Source organism: Paralichthys olivaceus, chromosome 15 (assembly GCF_024713975.1).
Source record: "Paralichthys olivaceus isolate ysfri-2021 chromosome 15, ASM2471397v2, whole genome shotgun sequence".
Classification (NCBI taxonomy): domain Eukaryota; kingdom Metazoa; phylum Chordata; class Actinopteri; order Pleuronectiformes; family Paralichthyidae; genus Paralichthys; species Paralichthys olivaceus.
In genome coordinates, this window is record NC_091107.1 from 19,266,574 (window position 1) to 19,289,005 (window position 22,432).

General features: G+C 40.2%; 1 protein-coding gene across 12 annotated transcripts in view; it reads left to right on the top strand.

The window, feature by feature from the left end:
• Nucleotides 1–455: 455 nt before the first annotated feature.
• auts2a (activator of transcription and developmental regulator AUTS2 a) overlaps nucleotides 456–22,432 on the top strand; it is a 285,358-nt gene continuing 263,381 nt past the window's right edge. For 4 of the 12 annotated variants that reach the window (XM_069539827.1, XM_020085950.2, XM_069539834.1 and 1 more), the window contains exons 1-2: nucleotides 460–1,014; nucleotides 3,114–3,854. In XM_069539827.1, the coding sequence (XP_069395928.1) occupies nucleotides 3,576–3,854 (279 nt within the window). In that variant the 5' untranslated portion in view covers nucleotides 460–1,014; nucleotides 3,114–3,575. Of the gene's footprint in view, nucleotides 1,015–1,124; nucleotides 1,297–3,113; nucleotides 3,855–22,432 lie in introns of all 12 variants that reach the window. The other 8 variants (XM_069539832.1, XM_069539831.1, XM_020085949.2 and 5 more) reach the window with 5 other exon arrangements.

Genomic DNA, 22,432 nt, shown 5'->3' on the forward strand with positions numbered 1-22,432 from the left:
AAAACACTGTTAAATAAACCTCTGCTACCTACAAGACAACACAGTTTGAATTCTTATGATTCCTCTACTGTGTCAAAGGTGAGACTGTGGCTCCACAGGCGATCCTCTGATCACAGGGACTGAGAGTGAATGACTGTGTAGATACTGAATAGATACGCTGTGAGTAACACTGTTTTATTAATCAGTTACGTTAAAGCTGAGGCGTCTGTATTAGTGATTGTTGAATGGAGAGATGTTGGCTGTCCCTGGAGACACTAATTTATCGCTGCTGTCATTAGCCAGTGATCATGTGACACCTGATATACATATATATATTCACACAATGTATATATAACGTGTGCAGCAGTCATATAAGCTAATAAATGATTTGGATAATATCAGACTATCGTGATGACCTGAGGCAGCGAGGCTCGTCTTGTAAAGTTAAAATGAATATGAGAGCAGGAGGTATTAACTGGATCTATTCAATAGTGTCGGTGGTGAAGCTAAACATATTTTCACAGCTTCTCACTGTAATGACCACCAACTACCTCCAAGTACTTTCATGATCAGAGGAGTCATTTCTGTATACACTACTATCACTTCATGTACTTGTATTCAGAGGGTTTCCTGCCATGAAACATATCACAAAGACAATAGGAGCGGGGAGGTTATGTGTATAAAGCAGTTCGTGTATAGTTGTCGTTCACATGTGTTCGTGGGTATAAAGAGTCTGAATAAACTGTCTCCAAACACCGAGACGCAGCACTATTTGCGCCGAGGAGGAAGCGTGCAGCGTGTAAAGCGGCACTGCGGCATCGCTCGTATCCCTGCGCCCCGGTCCCCCCCCCCCCCTGTTCTCCGGGATCCTGGAGCTCGGATCTGGGCAGAGGAGCAGGAGGAGAAACCCTCCGCTGATTCTACCTTTGCGGGATTTTATTTCGTCAGCTCCAGACCTTCTTGAGCTTGATCTGTTTTCTAACAGTGACCGAAGGCCTGCAACTTGTCCGGACGGTCCTCTCCACACTCGCAAGGGTTTGCATTTCTTGGTTTTGCATGACGTGTCTTGGAGCTAAAAAAAAAAAAAAAAAAAGAGAGAAAGAAAGAGAAACAGGATTGCTTTGCTTTTGTTGCGTGTGTTATAGTGGGAAACGAAGCTTGGGGAGCAGGAGGCAGTGTCAGTCCGCCGCCGCTGCTGCTGCTGCTGCTGTGGGCTGGATTACAGAGCTGAGATCTCCACTGACAGCACAGGCAGACAAAAAGAGACTGTGAGCGAAGACAAGGGAAAGAGTCTTTCACACAGCTACAGGAGCCAGGGCGAGTACAACACAGTTTTCTCTCCGGATGAGCGTTATTCTGGAAGCTATGTGTGCGGTGCGTGCGTGTCATTAGATGAGTGCTGGCACGGGGCATCGGGTTAAAGCCATAGGTACTGGAGGGAGAAAGAGAAAAACCCTCCAGGACGTTCACAGTTCAGATGTTCCTCTTTTCTGGTGGAACATCTGCATGGAAGGGACGTTTGTGAAGGATTGCTGCATACTTAAATGCTGGCATGTTGGATGTGCCTTTGTTATGTGTGCGTTTGATTGCTAGCACATGGTTAGAATTGGACATTTGTCACTTTGCATGGTGTAGCAGAGCGTGTGGGGACTACATGTCTGCTTCAGAATCCAGATGAGCCACATTGCATGCCAACCTGTGTCCAGGCAGACAATGTAAAGTTGAAGATGGTGGTGTGCTGTGACAGATTGATTCTCTTTTTTTTTAGTTTGTGAGGTTGATGCAGACCAGGTGTGATTCATTTGTGTTGAGGAATGTCCACTCAGAGAAAGGCTTTATCAGAGGGCTGCAGTTTGTTGATTCAGTTTTTCCTCCTCCCAGAAAGCCCCCTTTTTTCTGTGATGTAATGGATGACAATTGATATTCTGGACACACAGAGAAGCCATATATGTTTTTTGGACTACAATGCCAGAGCTACTTTCCGTGGCTTTAGGCCTAGACAGTCAGCCGTGCCTGGAGAATGATCCAGAAAAAGACTGCAAGCTGTTGAATGTTGCATCCTAATATAAAGCAGACACATGCCTCCACTGTCAGACAGTGTCAGACAGTGGAGGCATGGCCCCCTGAGCATCACAGTTTAGGGCAGGACAGCAGTATCACAGGCTCTTGGCATTTGTCTTTTTTTCTTTCTGTTCAATGAGGACCGCTTTTAATCTCCCGAGACAAATAATACAATGTTTGAGTGAGATGTCAGGTGCATGGTGATATTTTGGGGGGAAATTACCTGTCGTGTATTCAGTCATTTGGATTTAAATGAATGTTTATCAATGGACGGCTCTTGTTTTATTCTACTTTAAAATCCCTAATTATCATTAACAGATGAACTACTGTATGTAACCACATTGATAGTGGAGATTTTACACAATGTATATTCATTTAAACTTAGGTCATTATGGGTTGTGAATACGTGGGTCACTGAATTCAATAGAAGTTTATGTAAATTACTGTAATTACCAATCAAATAAGAGCAGCAGAAGTGGGAGAGTAGATTGTGTGACAGCTTACTATTAATACACCATTTGATTTAATGAAGCCTTTTATTTTAGGCTCAAGACCAGTCAGTGTAATAATTGTCCTGGGTCCAGTGTACTGGATGTAACTGACACTGTCACACTATCACAGGTCAGACACATTCCCTGTATGTTACTTAAAACCTGCTGCGGCCATGCCAAAAAATAACAGCAATAATCATATTGACATGCTCAAGACAGCAAGTAGCAAAGTGAAAAAAAAAATGTCTGCTACATAATTAATTAAAGGAATGCAATCATTAGAAACACAGTTTAGGTTACAAGCTTGGCAAAAGCTTTAGACACCAGTAAAAGAGCACTTACAACACATAATCATCTCATCTTGGGGCTTAATGGCCTGGCGGTGTAAGAAAACACAGTATACTCAGCAGATGAGACCTAATAAAACACTCATCTTGCTTTGTGTGGAATGGCAGGAGCCTTCTGTGTAATTTGCAGTCCCTTTTGGAAAATGGCCCATTGACTAAATGCACAGTTGAACTTGCTGAGTGAACATGTTGCAAATGCGTGCTCTCTCTCTCCCTCTCCGTCTTTGTCTTGCAGGAGGCCGAGTTTGCTGACCTTGGGTAAGAGGAGTAGGTTCCTGGAGAAGAAAGATGTGGCGTCACCTGCCTCACTCTCCATGGGGGGACGTGTTCATCGAGCAGACATTTGCTTTAACTTGAAAAGCTTTTCCTCTGCTGGAATCGACAGCTTGGTGATATTGTGTTTAATAGATCATTTTACACCTCTGCCGTAGGATTTGATGGACTGCCATTGGGGATCTGTGATCGGAACCTAGCTTGGTTCAGTGACTCAGAGCAGTTTGCATTACCTGTAAAAGGCTTCATCTGGTGGATATTACATGGTTACCCTGGATCTAACACTTTGATAACATTCACTTGGATATTGCGGAGATAGTCTTTTAGGGGAATTTTTCACACCAGTGGAGGTCAAGCAGTGCCAGCGTTTGGCCCTTGACAAGTTTGATTCTCTGCAAGAGGAGCGTTCGTTTGGAGGTTTCCTATGAAGGACATGGATGGCCCTCGATCTAGTGGCCTACGCAAGAAGAGGAAGTCAAGGTCAGAGCGGGATCTGGGGAGGAGACCAAATGGGATACGGAACAAACATGTTAAGGGTTCTGTCTTTCCCTTCTCCTCCGACTCGGAGCGGGAGGGTGGGCGGGAGCCCTCCTCATCCCGCCCTCGACCCCCGCGAAGAAAGCGAAAGGAGTCTACCTCGGCCGAAGAGGACATCATCGATGGCTTCTCCATTACCGGGTTCGTGACCCTGGACGCTCTGGAGGTAAGGGCTGAACCAGAGGGGTGTTCTCTTGTGTGTATGAGTGTTGCCTTCCGCATAAAAATCTGGTTGAAAATGACTGAATGCTATGAAAGATGTATTTATTGTGTGCAGCCTTGTGCCTCTCTGGCTGAGCCGGCCAAGTGTTTTGGCTCTCGCCTGCATACTTGGCTGTTGTGTGAGCTGGAGTTCAACAGATGTAGCTTTAAATGTAGTACTGCAGCCAGAGATTACTATCTGTGTCACTGAGAGACCGTTGTTGTTGTTGTGTGCACTGCTGTGGATTTGTTTCCACAAGAGTTTTCCAGCAAAGCCTTAGACCAGATGAGAGATGTTCAGCTGCGGCTATAGTGGCTGTTGTGTCTTTTGTACGCTTAGGAGTAGGAGTGAAAAAGCAATTTGATCCATGTTACACCAGTTTATTCAGAGTGGGAGTAATTTATTGCGCACTGGCTATCCATTTTCCTTGGAATGCAAAGGGGGCACAGGCTGCTTTCCAACTATATACTTCTGAATTATGACTTACATGAGCAAGCATTTTTTCACACACAGACCAACTGCTTCACTTCTCTATGATAATAACTTACAGGGGCTGACAGAGAAAAATCACAGGAGTAAAACAGCTAAAACAGCTTCAGACCATTTTTTATTCATTTGTTGTTGAAAATGAAATAATCAAATCAAAATCTCCTCTGGGTGGTCACTTAGTGATTTCAGCCATTCAGTGACCCCTGTGTGGAGGCTTCTATTATGTCCCCCCCCCCACACTAATGTTTCTATTCATTTTACAGCTCTCTCTCTGTCAGCTTTAGCTATTCATTAATTGTACAGGAAACATTACTTGTTCATCGCTGTTTGTTTTGCATGACATATTCCAGCATAAATTTTACAGCTTGTTTATTTTAGCATAGACTTTGCTCTAATCGTGTTAGAGGGTTATGTGAAAAAGGTTTCACAAGGTCAGAGTGGGAGATGTCCTGGGATAAAACAGTGTGACTTGCACTTTCTGATTTATGCAGCGTGATACCAATCTCTTGTTCGCTGCTGTGACCCATCTCAAGGATACGCACAGTAGCACTTGTTCTCACTGTATCCCTTTGTTTGTCAGATCAATGCTTTTCACAGCTCCAGTGTCTGTCCCTCATATTTTTTTATTTCTATTCAGAATTACTCTTTTCAGCAGTTACAGACTCTTGTGGCTGCATATCATTTCATTTCCCTCCTTGTTTTCTTTGACCTTATCATCATTCTTTCCACTGCTGTTATCTGCATCAGCCTGTTAAAGCAGTACTTTACTGTATTTTGCTGCTAGATGCCAGTTTTTCAAGTGAAAGTCAGATTCCAATCAGTCAATATTTATATATTTTTATACCAAAACACTCACATGTGTGTGTGTTTATATATATATATTAGATAATTATTTTGTAAAGGGAAAATGATGGGGTCCTTGTTCTTTTTTCCTGCAAGGTTTTTCAGATTTTCATATTAGATATCATAAACCTGTTCATACATTCAGCCACATTTCTTTAGCTGTGAGAAGTCAGTCTTGAGCCACACTGACCATCAACTCAAATGACATCCTCTTTGTTAAAGTATGATCTCATTTACACTAAGTTAAGTTGATTCTTAATTTGTATAAGCTGGCATTGCAAATTACTTTGGTCCTTTCAAAATGCCTTAGTGATATCTCATGAGTACTTGGGCAAGTTGGGCATTGTAGTTTGTGTAGGACAGAAAGTAGCAGTCTGTTTAGATTTGTTTCCCCTCGATTTCTGGTAGACTAAGCACAGGAAGTGCATTACAGCCTCCAGATGGTAAAAACAACAACAGTGTAATTGGTCTTTACAAACGTTGTGTTTATTTGCATTTGTAGCAGGGAGGTAAGATCTGATCACAAGTGGTCTCTCGAGACGCTTGTGGAGATGCATTCTAATGTCTTGTGTGAACTGAAGTACTTTGAAGTATCCACTTGTGATCGGATCACCCACTCAGATCATTGGCAGCTATGAATATATGTATGTAATGGCAGGTATGAATGTGGGGCATATACATGATGCTGATATCTGTGAAAAACTAATACTGGTTGATAAAATTGCACAACTATTCCCAGATACTGTTTCAGTACTGGAATGAGGAGGACTCATAATCAAAAGACTTAAAATGTTTTATTAGGGCTGGGCAATAAAACAAGTTCAGTTATTATCACAAATAATAATTTAATAATAAATGTGAGTCACCCCTTATCTGCACAATCACCCTCATCGACTGCAGCAACAGGCTCATGTAGCTGACACGTGTCAGGCCAAATCCTAAACGTGAGGGACCATGTGAAGAGTCACACACCTGCACATGACAAAAACTATAGTTCAAATTTGTGATTTTGAAAGTCTTTGTATTTTCAAAGCTGGATTAACAGCATAACATTGTCCATTGTAAGATATGCTGACAAAGAGAAAAACACAGCAAGTGTTTTCCTTCATTTTCCCACGGAGTATACAGAAAAACCCAAAGTCTATTCGTAAGCTGCAGCACTAGAACTTGTAAACAAACCTCCTTTGGTAGTTAGACAGTCAGACCTCAGCAGTTTGTGTCTTCTTTAGTCATTACTTCATATAAGAGCTCTGAGGGAAGTGAGGGCACAATGAACGCAATTTCATATTTTATAGTGAAAGACATGATACCAGTTAAAACTGAGTAGAAAATGTGTTTCAACAGGCAAATGAAAGTGATTCACTCCAGGTATAAAATTCCCGGACAAAAACAGTGCTGCTGCAGTTTTATGCAGAATTAAATGTAGAAGGAGCAGCTTTACACACTATCCACCCCTCCTGTCAGATCTCTGCAGAGCCTTCCATGAGCCTAATAAGTGTAAACACTATAGCGAGTTGGTGGTGGAGAGTATCAAGCTGGTAAGAAACATAAGTAACCCTATGATTAATTTAGGATTCATTCTTAAACTGAATTATACCTCTTGAAGGTGCCCTGCGGAGGTAATTTATAAACAAACATTTATGTTCACATTCAGTGTTTACCTGGCAAAACACACTGTTTGTATATTTGTGGTTTAACAAACATGATTTGTGTTTGAATGTGTTTCATCTCTAACAGTCTGGTAAACTGTGTAAACATGTTAGAAAAATCAAGTTAGAAATTCTGCTTTAGAAGGTGTGATTGTAACAGATTTGCATTTCAGTGTATAAAAGTAATAATTATCTTTACATTTGACTGAATTCAAGTGAGTGAAAAACATACCAATGAATCAAAGTATATTGCAGTATCAAATTAGATTAATATCAAATCACCGGTGATTTAAAGAGTAAAGCTGCATGGTGACAATGGAGTAATAAAAACAGGGTTCAAGTAAAGGCAGAGAAAAACAAATGCTACATGTGTTTGGTGTGTCAGTGAAAGTATGCACACCGTGATATTTATTTGTGTGAGAATGTGAGAGGGCTTATTAATACAGTATCATCTCCCAGGGAGGTGAACAGAGTTGATTTACAATAGCTTACATCTCTCAGTTGCTTGGGAGCTTTAAAATAAGGTTTGTTGCACAGATGTAATGACATTTTTAATAACATGAGATGTGTAATTATATCTGTTCACACAGTCTTCAAATATAAGATCTGGCCTGGTCTCACATGCACACTGCTATTTTCTAAATCTAAAGTATAAACAAAACAGTAAAAATAATATTAATAATAATATTAATTCTACTAATGTACGATGCACTTACAGAATACAGTGCAACAAAGTTATCAGAAATAACCCAGCTCCCTATGTAGTGTTGGACAGTAGATGTGTTAGTTGTTCCCCTAAGCTCTTTCTGGTAAAGTTTAAAAAAACAATATATAAGATTCATTAATATACATTATATACAATTAGTTTTCCCAGTTAAGCTTTTATCACTGAACTAATGGATTACTGTATCTGCTCTTGATAAAGGTTAAACACTTGCTTCAGTGCAGGGACATGACACCAGAGAATATTTAATGTTTGGATCCTAAATGTTAAATCCGGTTTGAATGGTTCTAACATCAGGATCAGTCTCGTGAACTTATGCCTGCCGTGGGAATGAGCCCATAACTCCCTCTGCAGCCCCCTCCCATCTTTTATTACAGCTGTTCAAAGGCCAGTGATGGAAGACATGTTTTATGTGACTGTGTTAACATTGTGACTGAGGTTGAATTGGGGAGTCTCTTGAACAGATCCAAATCTCTAAAGTTGAAATGAACTAAAAGATTGTCTTGTTCTTTGCTCCCCTCTAATGACTCAGGATATTGAGCTGCATTTTTAAACTGATACGTAATGTATCAGAAAGACTTTAAAATTACACACGGTCAGATTTCTTATTAAATTAAGGGAGATACGTCTTTTTAATCTTCAATTATGAATAGACTTGTTAAAGTTTTTCTTCCATTACATTGCATGAGCATGTTTCACTGTCATGACATCACATTTCAGTTTCCTCAATCCTGTGATGTTTTTATGTGATATTAATTTATTAGTTTCAACCACACCATGTTTGAAGGTGTGTAGTGTATAGATGTAACTGTGCACAAACATTCCACAGCTCCATTGGCTCAGTCTTTTTCTGTCTGGGTAAAGTTAAATTCTGATGAGGTCAGACCCCTGGAGGTATAGTGCTAGTGCTCTCCATCTGTCACCACAGTGCTGGAGCAACACTGCTCCCAGGCCTGCTTTTCATGTGCATCCTGATAGCTTAGCATTTCTCTTCTGCAGTCGCAGGGCTGAAGCATCCATGATGACGATCTTGAGATACTCAAGTTGCCTTTGGTAGATGTTGTACAACAGGGCTTTGTTATGTGTATCATTTCATATTATCCTGTTGTGTATTTCATTGTACAAACACTCGTACTCTTGCTGTTGGTGTAAACATTCTCCAAATTAATGGTTTTATTCAGAACTAAACTTTTGAGCCAGGGGCTCCATAATCTTCTGTTATTATCCAGCTAGTTTATTAAGCTTCAACCTCAAGAGAGATAACACAGGTGTATTGTGTAAAATATATAGCTAATACTTCCTAAGATTTCAGAAGGGTATCATCCTCCATCTTCCTGTATCACAATATGAGATTTTTGAATTACTGTTCAGATCTCCGTTTCAGAATCGTTACTTGCTGCAAAGTTTTTATCATGTGGACGACTTTGACGCTTTGCATTCCTCCTCAATTTGCAAGATGGCACAATCAAACATGGAGAGTGAACATGACACAGAAGGTGGTAACCATCCAACCAAGACAAGACAAGGGGCTCATAAAACAGTGGCTACTTTTGTTGTCTGTAGTTCGGGAGTAGCAGATTTAATGTGTTGAAACAGAGCAGATAGTTATTATTTATGAGCTCATTTAGTGTAATAACCACTGAACCTTAGTTGACTGTTGTTTCTCTTTAATGTCAGACATATTGAGTATTCAGTCACTGCACAGAGATTAAAGTGCACAGCAGCAGTTTGGTTGTCTTTTTGAAGGAAGTGGTTTGGAGACAGATTTTTCTTTTTATTGAGAAGTTCTGAGAAGCAACTATTACAGCAGTTGATGAAATTACTAAATTATTGAGAAGACTCTCCTCTGAAACCTCTGCTGTGTTTTACCCATTTTACCATTTAACCTACTGCTCCTGTCTTTCTCCATAATTACCATGTCTCCGATGGCTATATCTTTGTATGACTCACATATACATAGACAACACACAGGCTTGATCGGGCTCCTGTCCAATCACACACTCTGCTTTTCCAGCCTTCTTTTTACTGAGGTTTAACGACAACTCATGTTTTTTCAAGTGCGATAACAACATCTCATCTTCTTGCTCAGCGGGTTAACAGCAGTCTATTACATGATTGACTGCCCGTGTTAATACGATGAACAGCACAAAACCGCTACTGTGTAAATTAGTACATTTGCAATGTCTATTTGACTCTGATTTCACATTTTAAAGGTCTGGAAAGACTTCTTAATTTACAATGCCCCACAGAGCTCCTGCAGGTTTTGTTGTTCCTCTAAATAATTCCCCTCCCTAACTTCATTTGTTACACACCATAAAAACAGAAGACAACAGATTCACCTAACAGTGTTCAGAATGGAATAGGGCACATAACTGCATAACACCGCATATGGGCAACACTGGGAGAGTAGCCTAGTATTTGGATGGACAAGCAGAGCTGACTCAAGCAGTTTGCAGCCTGCAGTGTAGAGAGATATTTTCATCACAAACAATGAAAACCAAATAACTTTTAAGAATGAATTCCCATAGGTGTTTTCTTGGAAATGTTCTGACTCGTGTTTTCTAGTTTTGATTTACTCCCTAATGTAGTTTTCATTGTTACCATGATGTGATTGGCTGTAGTTCAGTTAGCTGTGGAAGTTATGGACGACCATTTTGTCATTTGGTGCCTCTGTTGTTCAACTGCTTCTTTACGTGGTTGGTCTTTGCTTGGTGTCTCGGGATGTTCGTTGATTTTACATGTGCATTATACACATTTGGCTATACAGTTCTTATTTTCTAGATTTTACACTAACATTTTTCTCCGTAAATCTTTTGTCATAAATTTTTTTTATTTTAAGGATGAGATGTAGTTACTAAGATGAGCAGTTTCTCCTTGAGCAGTGCCCGGTCAAATTGCTTTTTTTTTTTTTTTAGCAGTGCACAGTGTCTTAAGGGAAAAAAAGAACAGGTTTTTGGCTCATGTAATGCTTATTACATCAGGTTGTGCACCAGCAGTGGATTTGTCAGGTCATGGCTAACTGCACCAAACAGCAGACTTCTCACTGCTGACCAGCACAGAGCAGGCAGATAGTCAATCGATTACAATCAGCTTTAAAACCTTTCACTTCGGGCTTCACATCACACTGACAAAAAGTCCATGAGAGGGATATGTATAAACCATGTGTCCGCTGGAGGAGAAATGTTTTCATAAGAGCTGTAAAAACCCAGCCCGTGCGTTTCCTGACGTTTACATTTCATTTCAGCACCACTGACGCACCACCAGGACCTTGTTGGTTCCAATTAAGTGCCAGTTTCTATTTATGATTTCTGCTGCTCCCATCGGTTATTTAATTTAAGGCACCAGCTTCACACCCATCTGTCACACCCACACTGGCTGCAGAGATGTGACATAATAAAACTGGGCCATGGTGGAGCATCATTGCTCATGGATTTAGCTGAGTCAGTGCATGTGGGTGGAAGGTGGAGGTGGTATAGAGTGAGGAGTTCAAAAGAGCTATAATAGGTTCATTGATGAGTTGCCAGACAAATAGTGGCAAACTAATTAATGACTATTGACATTTAAAGTGGAGCTAGAGTTACAGGACAGGTCTCTGGCCTTAGCTGACAGGATCAACTGTGCTAATTAAGTCAACAAAGGATGTTCGTCTCATACGGCCGAATGATGACGATGAATTGCAGTTTAACACGTGGCATCTTTCTGCTCATGCTGCTCGTGGGATGATGCTGTCGCCTTTCCAGCAGTTTAGAAACAATTGATTTTCTCCGGCACAGCCCTCAGAGGTCTGCCTGAATGAGGAATAGAGAGCAGGCAGAGAAGAACACATTGATTGCTGCTTGATTGTAAGAAAGAGGCTAATGTGAAATCAAACATATTGACAGCTTGTTTCCAAAAGAATGTACTAAAATGGCATTTCAAACAGATAAGACTCATAAGGATCAAGACAGGTTTTCTTAAAGCTTTGTTCCTCAGAGGATGCAGGTTGATGGACGAGGACATCTTTTCCTTGATGGATATTTTTGTTTACCAGTTTTTCAGCCTTTTAAACAAAATCTCCCCCCTCCATACATGTATCTATGCCAGGCTGGCAGATATTAATTTAGCTGCATTTTGGAAGTGTCAGAGTGATACATTGTGTGTTTTTATAAGACGGCCCAGTGACTGACACATTAATGAAGTAAGCTGTCTCTGGGTGTTTTGGGGGGAAAGGTTTTCTGGATAGTAGATTCTAACAACTTGCTCTGTGTGTGAGCGGCTATTTGAGCTGTGGAGGTCTTTATTGAGATATGAAGTAAGCCGGGAATCTGTTTGAAACCTCATTCATCTTCCACCAGTGTTCATTCAGTATCTTGGTCTCATCGACAACTCAAGCACCTATTGTGTTGTCTTGCTCTGTGGCCTGCACTGACACGGGGCATTGTTGCAGAATAATTTGTGAAACTTTTTCTGCTGTTATGTCTCGCTGCAGATTCATGACTTTTCCATCCGTCCCTAATATGTGTCCTGGGTGACTCCACTGTAACGCCACAGAAGAACAGGCAATAAAGTCCAGGTGTAAATCCACCTTTAACATCAGATGACCCGAATAAGGAGGCTACAGGTTCATTTAGGTACAGAGATTAACAAGGGAATTCATATTTATGTTAAAGAAAGGAAATTTAGGAAGTCTATTTGGGAAATAAAAAGTATAATTTTAACACTTGTTTTCTAAATGTCACCCATGTCACCTTGTATCTAGATACAACTTGCATATGAAATGCAAAGCAAAAGCGCTTTGATTGATGTCCTGATGTGAGGTTGATAAGTGCTCGACTCACTTGCTGGAGCAGAAACTGACACTGACACATTCGTCTGAACTCAGGCAAAACAAATGTCTCAGCAGCAGGGAAAGTGTTCTACAAGCAGCATCAGTGTTTGGAGCTGGCGTACAGGTAGAAGGAATGGGACTCTGGGATGTTGGAGCAAGACGGATCAGTTTGTACAAACTCATCCAAACACTATACAGACGCTTATCGTACATCGCTCTCTGTTACTTTCTCCAAGCTTGTGAGGCTGCAGTAAGCTGTGTTGAATTGTGGGATTCTTTCGGAATCATAAATATTTTTTGTAATATTGAACTTAAAAAAAGTTTGAACATGAGGTTGTGCATATATTTGGGTAGAATTCTTAAAATCTCAAGAATGCTACATAAAAATGCTCCATCCTAACACACAGTTTCTATTTAGTGTTTGTATTCCAGCGGTTCTTTTAGTAGGGATGCTTCTGTGAACATTTTCCCACCACATGATTACCAGTGTTACCGACTGCACCGGGAATTTTACGAGAAAAGTGTCGGCTCACTATCTGCAGAGCGTTTACTTTGATCTTTATCGCCCTCACTCTTGTGGCAGACTTGAAGCTGTGTGCAAATGAAAAGTGTCACATCCAGATGCTGCCACCATCATCAAACAAAGTGTGATTGCTTCATTACTGTTATCAGGTTCCTTTTGGCATCAGAAGTACTACCAAATGCCTAGTGCCACTCCAGTATTGTACAAATTAGAGTTTTATTATTTGATGAATTTTGCCACTGATGTTCAAAAGTAAATCAAACATGTATATATATTTAAAAAAATGACATAGAGGGCAGGGCAGGTGGGCAGGTTTTGTAATCGTGTTTGGTTGAACGCTGTATAAAACCAGTAACACTGACTCCTGTGGCATCGCCTGTTAAAAAACATGAATGAGCAGTTACGATGACAATGTTTGGTTTGTTCTTCAATAGACACAGTGTTTGTGCTGCAAAGACTGAGTGGTGTTGATTTGTGGATGTCAACTGATTGACGCACAAGTCTTCCATCAGCTTTTGTCTTCGTTAATGGCTAATCTGTGGCTAATGGTACACACAGAGTGTCTGAATAACATTGGATTAATGGTTCCACTTCCTTAAGAGCTAACACCTCCCTGACACTTGTTAATGCAGCATACAGCTCTGAATCTTTATCCAGCTATTGGCCCACAGGCAAATCACATCCCCACCTAATATAATTGACTTACCTCAGTTGAGAAAAATAAATTTCCCTGTTCCTTGCTGAGCTCAGGCTATTTTCTTTTCCATTTCATCCTCGTCTTTATTCTGTCAGGTTCCAGTGACGGATGTGAGGGGAGAAAAGATAAATGTTTGTAGTGGCTGATTGTAAAATGCCATCTCTGAAGTAGAGCTGTGGCAGTAGTCCCTCTCTCTTTTGTGTGTAATGGCCCCCATGATGATGCATTTCTTTTTTTTCTACTTGAGAGGAGACCCTTTTCATGCTTAACAGCACATTGCATACTAATAGGCTGCAGTTAGGAAAGCGTTAATGTGTGTGAGTGTGTGTCTTTGCAGCACAGGGCCTGTAGACTAGCGGACAGAGCCCTGTTGAGATCTCTACCTGCAGCTTTGAACCTTTGATCCCCCCCTCTTCTCTGATCCTTCTTTCAAACCGAGCCAGCCCACCACTGTTTCCATTTCCATCTGCTTCCATTCCTGCACTCTCAGATAAGCTCTGCTCACTAAATACACAGCGTCACATCTTTTTTTAAAGAATTGTTTACCTGGATTCAAAACTATAATCCTTAACCACATGCTTTTTTTCAATATTTAGAAAATTGGTATAAATCACAGCAGCGAACACAAACAATTTTTTTATCCTCAGGCTTGGCTCTGTAGCACAGGATGCAGTCACATTTTTCCAGGTCAAATGATATTGAAATACTGATTAACGGCCTTATGGCTGTGTCTCAGTATGATGTCACCCCCCTGCCTTCGCCTGTGGAACTAACTGCTTTAGATGCTCAGTAGGTGGGTTAATATGAACTGAAATGGCCTAGGATGAGAGTTGGATACATTTGATCCAAAGTTTCAGATAGCCGTGTCATGTACTCTTTTAGCATCCACAGTGAAAATAGTTGTAAGCTTTTGGTTTTGTTTGATCCCTATTGAAGCAGATGGAAACATTGTTGTTTGGAGGACGCATTAGATAGTTTGGCAAACAACATACACACAGCATACATCTACAAGCTGTTGACTATGGTTTTAGCTGTTTTATCTGTGGTTTCATCTGTGTGCTCAGCACCACCTATCATGTAACAAATGTCTATGCTCTGTGCACCGGTATGTCTTGTACATTTAGCTGCATTTGAACTATTTCAGTATTCATTATTTTGGTTGCTTATTTTGATATTCGCCAATCGTGTGTGGATCTAAAAGCGTCCGAAGGACTCAAAGTTACTCCAAACCTTTATGGGTGAGTAGATCTACACACCATATGCTGGAAATAAGGACCAGGTTGAAAAAAAACAAACTTCTCCTTTAATGCAACAATTTGACACTTGACAGGATTCCATAGTAAATACTTGGATGTATAACAATATAGGTAAAAAAAAAACATTTAGATGTCCATTACAAATCCATAAGATCCATATTCCTGTAAGGATATTAGGTCTTATGTAGGAAAGAGGTGATTTGAACTAGTTTACATGGCTGGAATATTAAGCATGAAAGTTGCAGGGGGAGGACGTGAGGATGACAGTAATACTATATTTGAAAGATGAATCCTGTGATACTCCTTCTGGAAATTCCTGACTGGGTTCGGTGGTGCAGGGCTCTCTGGAAGTGTGTGTTCATGCTGTGTATGCAAGTGTGAACATTCTTTAGCTAATGGTTCAGGCCTGTCATTCATCATCTTGTTGCTCGGCATATGTGATTGTTGCTATTTATGTCATCACTAAGGACAAATCCATAAATGCTTCCAGAGTGAATAATACATTAACATTTCGTTTTATTGACTATTCTTTTAATTGATGCCTAGAGAGAAAGCACAGTGTGTGCTTATATGTGTGTTTTAAATATTTGAGAACAAGATTCAACCTCTGCCAGTATTATAGCAAGACATATTTTTTACATTTGCCAAATGTATACAGTTTTGAATAGAAAGAGGCTCCCAGTCTCATTTTGTAAGTGAAGCGTTTGGACAATGAAGTGTGTGACAATTGTGTACAGCAAACTTTGTTAACTTATATATTCTGTGAAGTAGGCACTGATTATCTCCATCATCCAAATCAGCTTAAAACTGTTGTTGGATGTTAGTAATTAATCAAGCACCACTCTTAATAATTGACTTGATAAAACAATGAAAAACAAAGAAGAAGATTAGGAACTCATCTCTCATTAGGGTTGTGGCTGTACTTGGCGTTACTGGTGTTAGATAGTGTTCAGGATGATGCCACAGTCAGACCACAGTAATTAATTGGAAACACTTTTTCAAGTGTTGCAAGAGTCTTTGCAGTAAGTAAACACTCGAAACATATTGTGTCGTCCAGTGTTACGCCCGGGTCGGCACTGGGTGCGTGTGGAGCACATGATAGCTGTGTTTCTCATCTGCTGCGTCTCGCACACCTCTGTTGTTCAGTGAGAAGGCGTGTCTTGCTGCGGAGCCGCCCGTACTGCCAGCCCTAGAGCCCTGTGTTCTCATTCTCTGCCAGTGTAATAGTATCAGCCTCTGCAGATCCAGCTAACCACTGATCAAACAGGCCAACACAGGCTGAGGAGCTGGGCTTTAGCTGTGGAGAGTACGGCTTGTCCTCAACATTATCATAGCAGTATTATCATAGCAGCAGTGCTTAAAAAAGATATGTATGAACTTTGTAACCCACAGTCCTTGGTCTTTGCGTAAGATCTAGATTTACCAGTGGAAGTGAAATATTTAAATATATCCTTTGCTGGTTTACATAAAGGGTGTTTCTTTTCTCCACAGTGACCAAGTGCTGGCTCCTTGTGGGAACCGTTCTGTTTCTCTACAATATTGTGAGGTCTCAACCTCACTGTGTTAAATACCTTGAGATAGTGTATGCTGTGATGTGGCTCTATACAAATCAAATTGAATAGTTGGCTCATCTGTATTCAAGAAACAACTGTTTCACCTGAACAGCTGTTTACAGCAGCTGGACGACTTAATGTTACACTAAACAAACTGAGTTTAATTTACAAAAATCATGTAGCTAATGTGTGATTATTATCTTAAATTAAATAAATTAAGTTATTATATTATATAATACTTTATTATATGATATTATACATCAATCAGTTTAATAAAGTCTGAGATTTGCTTTGAACCTATTTGCTTTGTTGATCATCAGGCCTGTGTGTTGTCACATTGTTACATTTAATGTGTTGAATTTTTCTGGCCATGTTTTGAAATGGTGACAACAGCAATTTTAGATAAAGGCATTACTTTGGAAGGAATCATTTAAATTATTTATTTGTAACACTGACTTTGTTGGGGTTTCAACAATTCTGACACTTCCATTAATAGATTAAGATATTTCTTTGAAATGTATGTCCCTCATTTGTCTGGTACGTTTGGTGTGAGTATGGTGATGTTTGAGAATATGTTAAAAGGGTAATAAAAATGGAAAATGCTCATCGTGGTGAATGAGAGAGGAACCAATACTGATACTGAGTGTTTGTGTTCTTCAGCAAGCCAGATGGATCCCGAGCCCTCTACCCCAAATGAATACATGGACTTGTGTTGTTTTCAGTCAAGTTCTATTCAGCTCATGTGCCTTCTGCTGTAGCGAGAAGAGAAAAGAGAACCACATCCCATTACATCCACACACAGCAGGTCCTAATGTAGAAAGCCACAAGGATACACGGCCATACCAAAGACTTATGATCATTATATACACAGACTAGTGATGTAATCTCCCACCAAATACTTACTTTACACATTCTCATATGGCAGCCTTTTTTTGTTAACTCATTTGGTTCTTCTCTTTGCTTGATTGACTTTGTGATTGTGTGGATAGTATGTGGTATTATCTAACTTTATCTTGCATCATCTTTTAGTGCTGTGCTGTTTATACAACCTTGTCTACAATTCATTTTGATTCCTGTTTTATATTCACTAAAACTCTATTCTTCATAATAGTTATTTTGTAGGGTCAGCTGACTGAGCTTGTTGTACTGACATCATTATGTGCAGATTTCTGTAATATTTTTTAATTGCAACACACTTCATTAATTTGTGATGCTTTGATTTTTTCCCCCATTGATCACAAAATGGTTTCAATTAAAATATTATGTTCTAATGATCACATGAATGATTACAATGTGCCCATAGAAATTACACAAAATCTTCTATTTGAGTAAAAACGTATTTCTAACTTAATCCTGTCATCCAGTTAATTAGCACTACATTTATTCTTCAAAGAGCCACAGTGGACTCATGAACACATTTTAGTATTTTTTATGAATTATCATCGTTATGAACAGTGTGCCAAAAAGGAAATGTATATCCTCAAATAAATAATCCAGCCTTAATTAGTGAACATGAAAATGCAATCTGCCAATTCACGCAAATTTCCCTGACTGTGAGTCTTCGATGGAAGCTTAATATTTGAGTTGATTTCAAAGTTAAATTGTGTGTGTGTGTGTGTGTGTGTGTGTGTGTGCGTGTTTGCGTGCGTGTGTGTAGCAGGTAGTTCCTCTGGTCTTTCTGCTGCACTGCTTTGGAAACACCACTGAGCCTTGCCTGTGCCTCCTGACATTTCTCATTACAGCTGAGGCAGGTCAGGGTAGCCGGGCTATTGATGGACTGTCTGTGTGACCCCTCAGGGCTCTGCTGTATCGCTCACCTGAACCAACACACACTTCCACCTTTATGGCTTCGGTCCCTTCGTACTATTTTTTCATTCGATTTGTGCACGAGTTTTGTAGAAAAGGATGTTTACACTAAAACAAAAAGTGCTCCAATGTAAAAGCATGGTCATTGTCGATTTAGCACATCTGTGAAACAAACTGGCAGACATTAGCAAACACACAGTCTCTTTTGCATGGCAGGATATGAGGTTGGATTTGGTTTAGCCAGTTAATAGCAGTGCATCAGCTGTACAGTACACACAGGGAGTGGAAGCAGCCTGAAGGCTATCCACACAGGCCTTATCACTCAGCAAACAGACCCCATGATAACGTATTATGTTTTTGACAATAGTCTGCTCTGCTGTGTTTTCTCCTGTTTGTGTGTCGTTTCCCTGCATTCTGTAATAACCAAAGGCTGCCAATTACTCAGACTGTGTGTGCTAGTGCTGCTTAAGCCTCTTCTGTCATATCCACTGGGTTTGAATTGCTGGGGATGATTCAGTCGCCTGAGTGACGGTGAGTGATTTCCAGAAGCTGGGATGTCTGAGGCCTCTGCTGTTTCATTTTCAAGATTTCCACCCTCTGTTATTTTAAGAGCAGTTTTCCTGCACCGTCATGTATCTGCTCTGCAGGATGATTCCATGTTCAGCTTCCTGATCCTCACTGTGTATTTGAAGGTAGATGTCTTCTCAGTCATATCGATTTATTTCATTCAGAGGTGTGGCTTCACCAGTATCTTGGGAAAATGTATATCGTAATTCTTTTAAGTAAAATTGAAGATTAATGGCCAGTCTTACACAAACACAAGAACAGAACACACATATCTGTTACACATACCTATTTGACTAATAAAAAAAACCCTCAATTTGCAGTGCGGTTTACATATTAGACCACACTATTGTCTAGGGATGAAATGTAAAATGTTTCTTTCTTTACCACCTGCTGCAAGCACAGTGCATTAGTTGGGTGTTGCAAAAATGTTGATGAAGGAGCAGCAGGGAGGGGCCTGTAACAGCAGTAAAGCCGCTAGCATCCATTGTTTCTAAACTGTATGCATTTAGGGTTGACGTCTGAGTTGTCAACCTTCTCTTTTTAATTTTCAGCACATTTCAACAATACAGCTTTGTAAAAATCAAATCATAATTGACATTTTGGACGTTATTATCATGATATAACATTTACACACTGTTTCATCTCTACTAGTGTCATATAGTAAACCCTTGTGCCGTTCATGCTTAGCTTCCATCTCAGCATTGAGATGAAACAGCCTTCTGGGTGGTGGCCACCGCTGTTAACGATTAGCTTCCAGAAATATGTTGTCAGGGCTGTTGTGTGAGGCAGCAAATCAATCAAAAATAAACAGACTCACAGTTCAGTCTGTGTGTGGTGTCATTTACATACTGTAGCTTATTTGCGTGAAAAAATATATTCATTTTTTACACTATTTACACTGTTTGTAGCCTTTAATTAGATAGCATGGATTATTCTGTTGTAGATACGTGTCAATACAGTCAAAGGGTGAAATAACACAGTAGAGAAAATTTTATGACTGTAAGTAAACTGATGAAGTGGTGTTATAAGTTGAATTGCTTCTTCTCAGGCACGTATTAGTTACCTGATCGTAATGTGACACTGTTTTTACAAAGAAAGAGAAATGTTGTTCATCACCTGTCAGGTGGAAACTAGAAATGTCTGCTTTCCTGCTATTTCCAAACTTTGACTCATGTCTGTACATAATTCACATTGTCAGTATTTATTATTCACCTATGAATATTTCAACTATAAGCTTCCCTTCAGATTTACGGCAGACTTGCGCTATGTGAAATATTTGACATCTTTAGCAAAAAAATAATCTGTGTCCATGTAAGTTTATGTTCCCCACCGAGTGGAGGGTGTTTGGTTCCGCGCCCTCGAGGCACTTGATATTAGATAAGGCAGCTGGCACAGCTCCACGTGCAGTGAAAGTAATTTACTGTTGGCTCTGCAGCCTGTTTGAAAAAAAAAAAATCACTGTTGTGCACATATAGAGTACAGTGTTGCTCATCACATCTCCCGTGGTCAGTACATGAGACTACAGTGTAAATTGGGGGTTGTCTCTGTGGTGGCTCTGCTCAAATGGTCCTCTAACTGCAGCTCTGGGAACAGGCTTATGATGGAGGAGGGTGGTGGTGGTGGGAGCTTCAGCTTGCCAACAGCCCCTCTGTGTTTGCAGAGCTGTCGTCATCCCGAATCTCCCACAGGAGACTCTCTCCGACACTGGAGACGCTTGCTGTCTTTCTTCGCGGCTGTCAATCTCGCTGCCACTCAACCATCTCCCTTCCTCCTCCTCCTCGGAGGCACCTCTCCCCCAGAAGGACTCCTGTGAAATGAAGCATTGATTACCCCTGTGCAGACGGAGGATAAAACCTAATGATATTGCTCTGCACAAACCCCCACTCTCTTTCAGAGGTTAGACAACCAATATTCGGTTCTTAGATTACTTTTAAGAATATAACATTTGTATTCCTTGATTATATAAAATCTGAGGTCTGTTCTCAAACATTTTCCCAGCTGGCTACCTGGCACCCTGCCCGATCATGAGCAGGTCGAAGCAAAACAATAGCTGAGGATCAGAATTGCTTGTGATTGGCTGGCTGCAAATGCGGCGCCCCCTTTCCACTGGCCCCAGTAAAGTGTTGCATGCTTTGTTTGCACATGTGGTGTACCGAACTATGGTGGGACTGTGGCCTCACAGCAGGGGATAATCATACTGACCCAGAATAATATGCATTAGGGAAGAACCAAACTGTGGTGATGCACCGGCTCTTGGCAGATAAACAAAAATGCACTTTTCTGACACTGGGTAGTGAGGATCTGGAGGAAGAAAGGAACCCAAACACATTTAGTTGTATTTGACTGTCTCCATTCAGCTCTGCTCTAATAGTTCCGCCACTGATTAGAAAACTCCTGTCGCTGCTCATAAATTATTGAACGTCTCTGTGTCCTGGTGTAGTTTTAACCCCAGGCAAACACTGACAGATATTAAACCTGTGTGAGGTTTGTGAGGTGGAAACTGAGCATCATTATTACTGGAACTATTGCAATTTGTCTAGGTTTTTCATTAGTTATTTTATATTTATTTAGTTTCCTGTTTCATACTCTCATATTAGCCAATTACAAATTTCCGGGGTTTAATTTCTTCCACATATTTGGTAGATAGCTCAGTCTGATATAACAAGCATCAAAGGGGAGACATTATGAAATTCGCTGATTAAAAATGAATTTTAAAAACGTTGTGGGACCAGCTGTATTCTATACCAGGATTAATTGGTGGTAAATTTTTTACAATTTCTTTTTTTAGCCTGTAATGAACTGTGAACAGTTGTGTCACTTGTGTTGTTGTAATTAATCAGATTAAGACTGGGGGATAGTACCATCCAACAAGATAATGAACCTAATTATTGTATTTGCATCAAATTGTTATTATGGTTCCATTTACTCTTCTGTTCATTAGAGGTGATAGACAGCATGCTGCTGAACACCAGCCAGCGGTTTGGTTACATAGCTCCGTCAAGAGTGGTCCAGTGAGAGAGGATATAGCTCCCCAGGGATGTGTGCTGAAATGTGTTAATGATATGCAGAGTGTAAAGTCACACACATATACCAACACATACTCACACAGTGTGTATTGCATTGCGAGCCAACAGTCTAGATGAAAGTGTAATTATAACAATACAAATGTGTTTTTCTCATACCCACTAACTACAGCACAAGATAAAAATTCAAGTACACCATTATTCGACAGCACCAATTAAAGGAACTACTGATTTTTTTTTTCTCATTCTGTCCTGGTTTGGTAGAACATGAGCTTCCTTATACATTTTGGTTGCATTGCTTAAACTCAGGTCAATATGTTGTCACATCATGTTTTGGTAAAAAGCCACAGAGGAAGGTTTTCAGTCCGCGGGGGTTTAAATGCATACAGTTATATATAGTGTATGTACTCTATGTGCACATTTACACTAATTTAAACCCTCTGCACAAGATTATATGTGCATACACTCCGTATTTAGAAAGGGAAGGCCAAATCTTTTGTTATTGTTGTCACTGATGTAATCTGGATTTGAGATCCAAAGTTGAATATGGGACAAGAGTTCAGAATTTAACCTTTTTACGTATTTCTGTATTTACGTCTAGACAC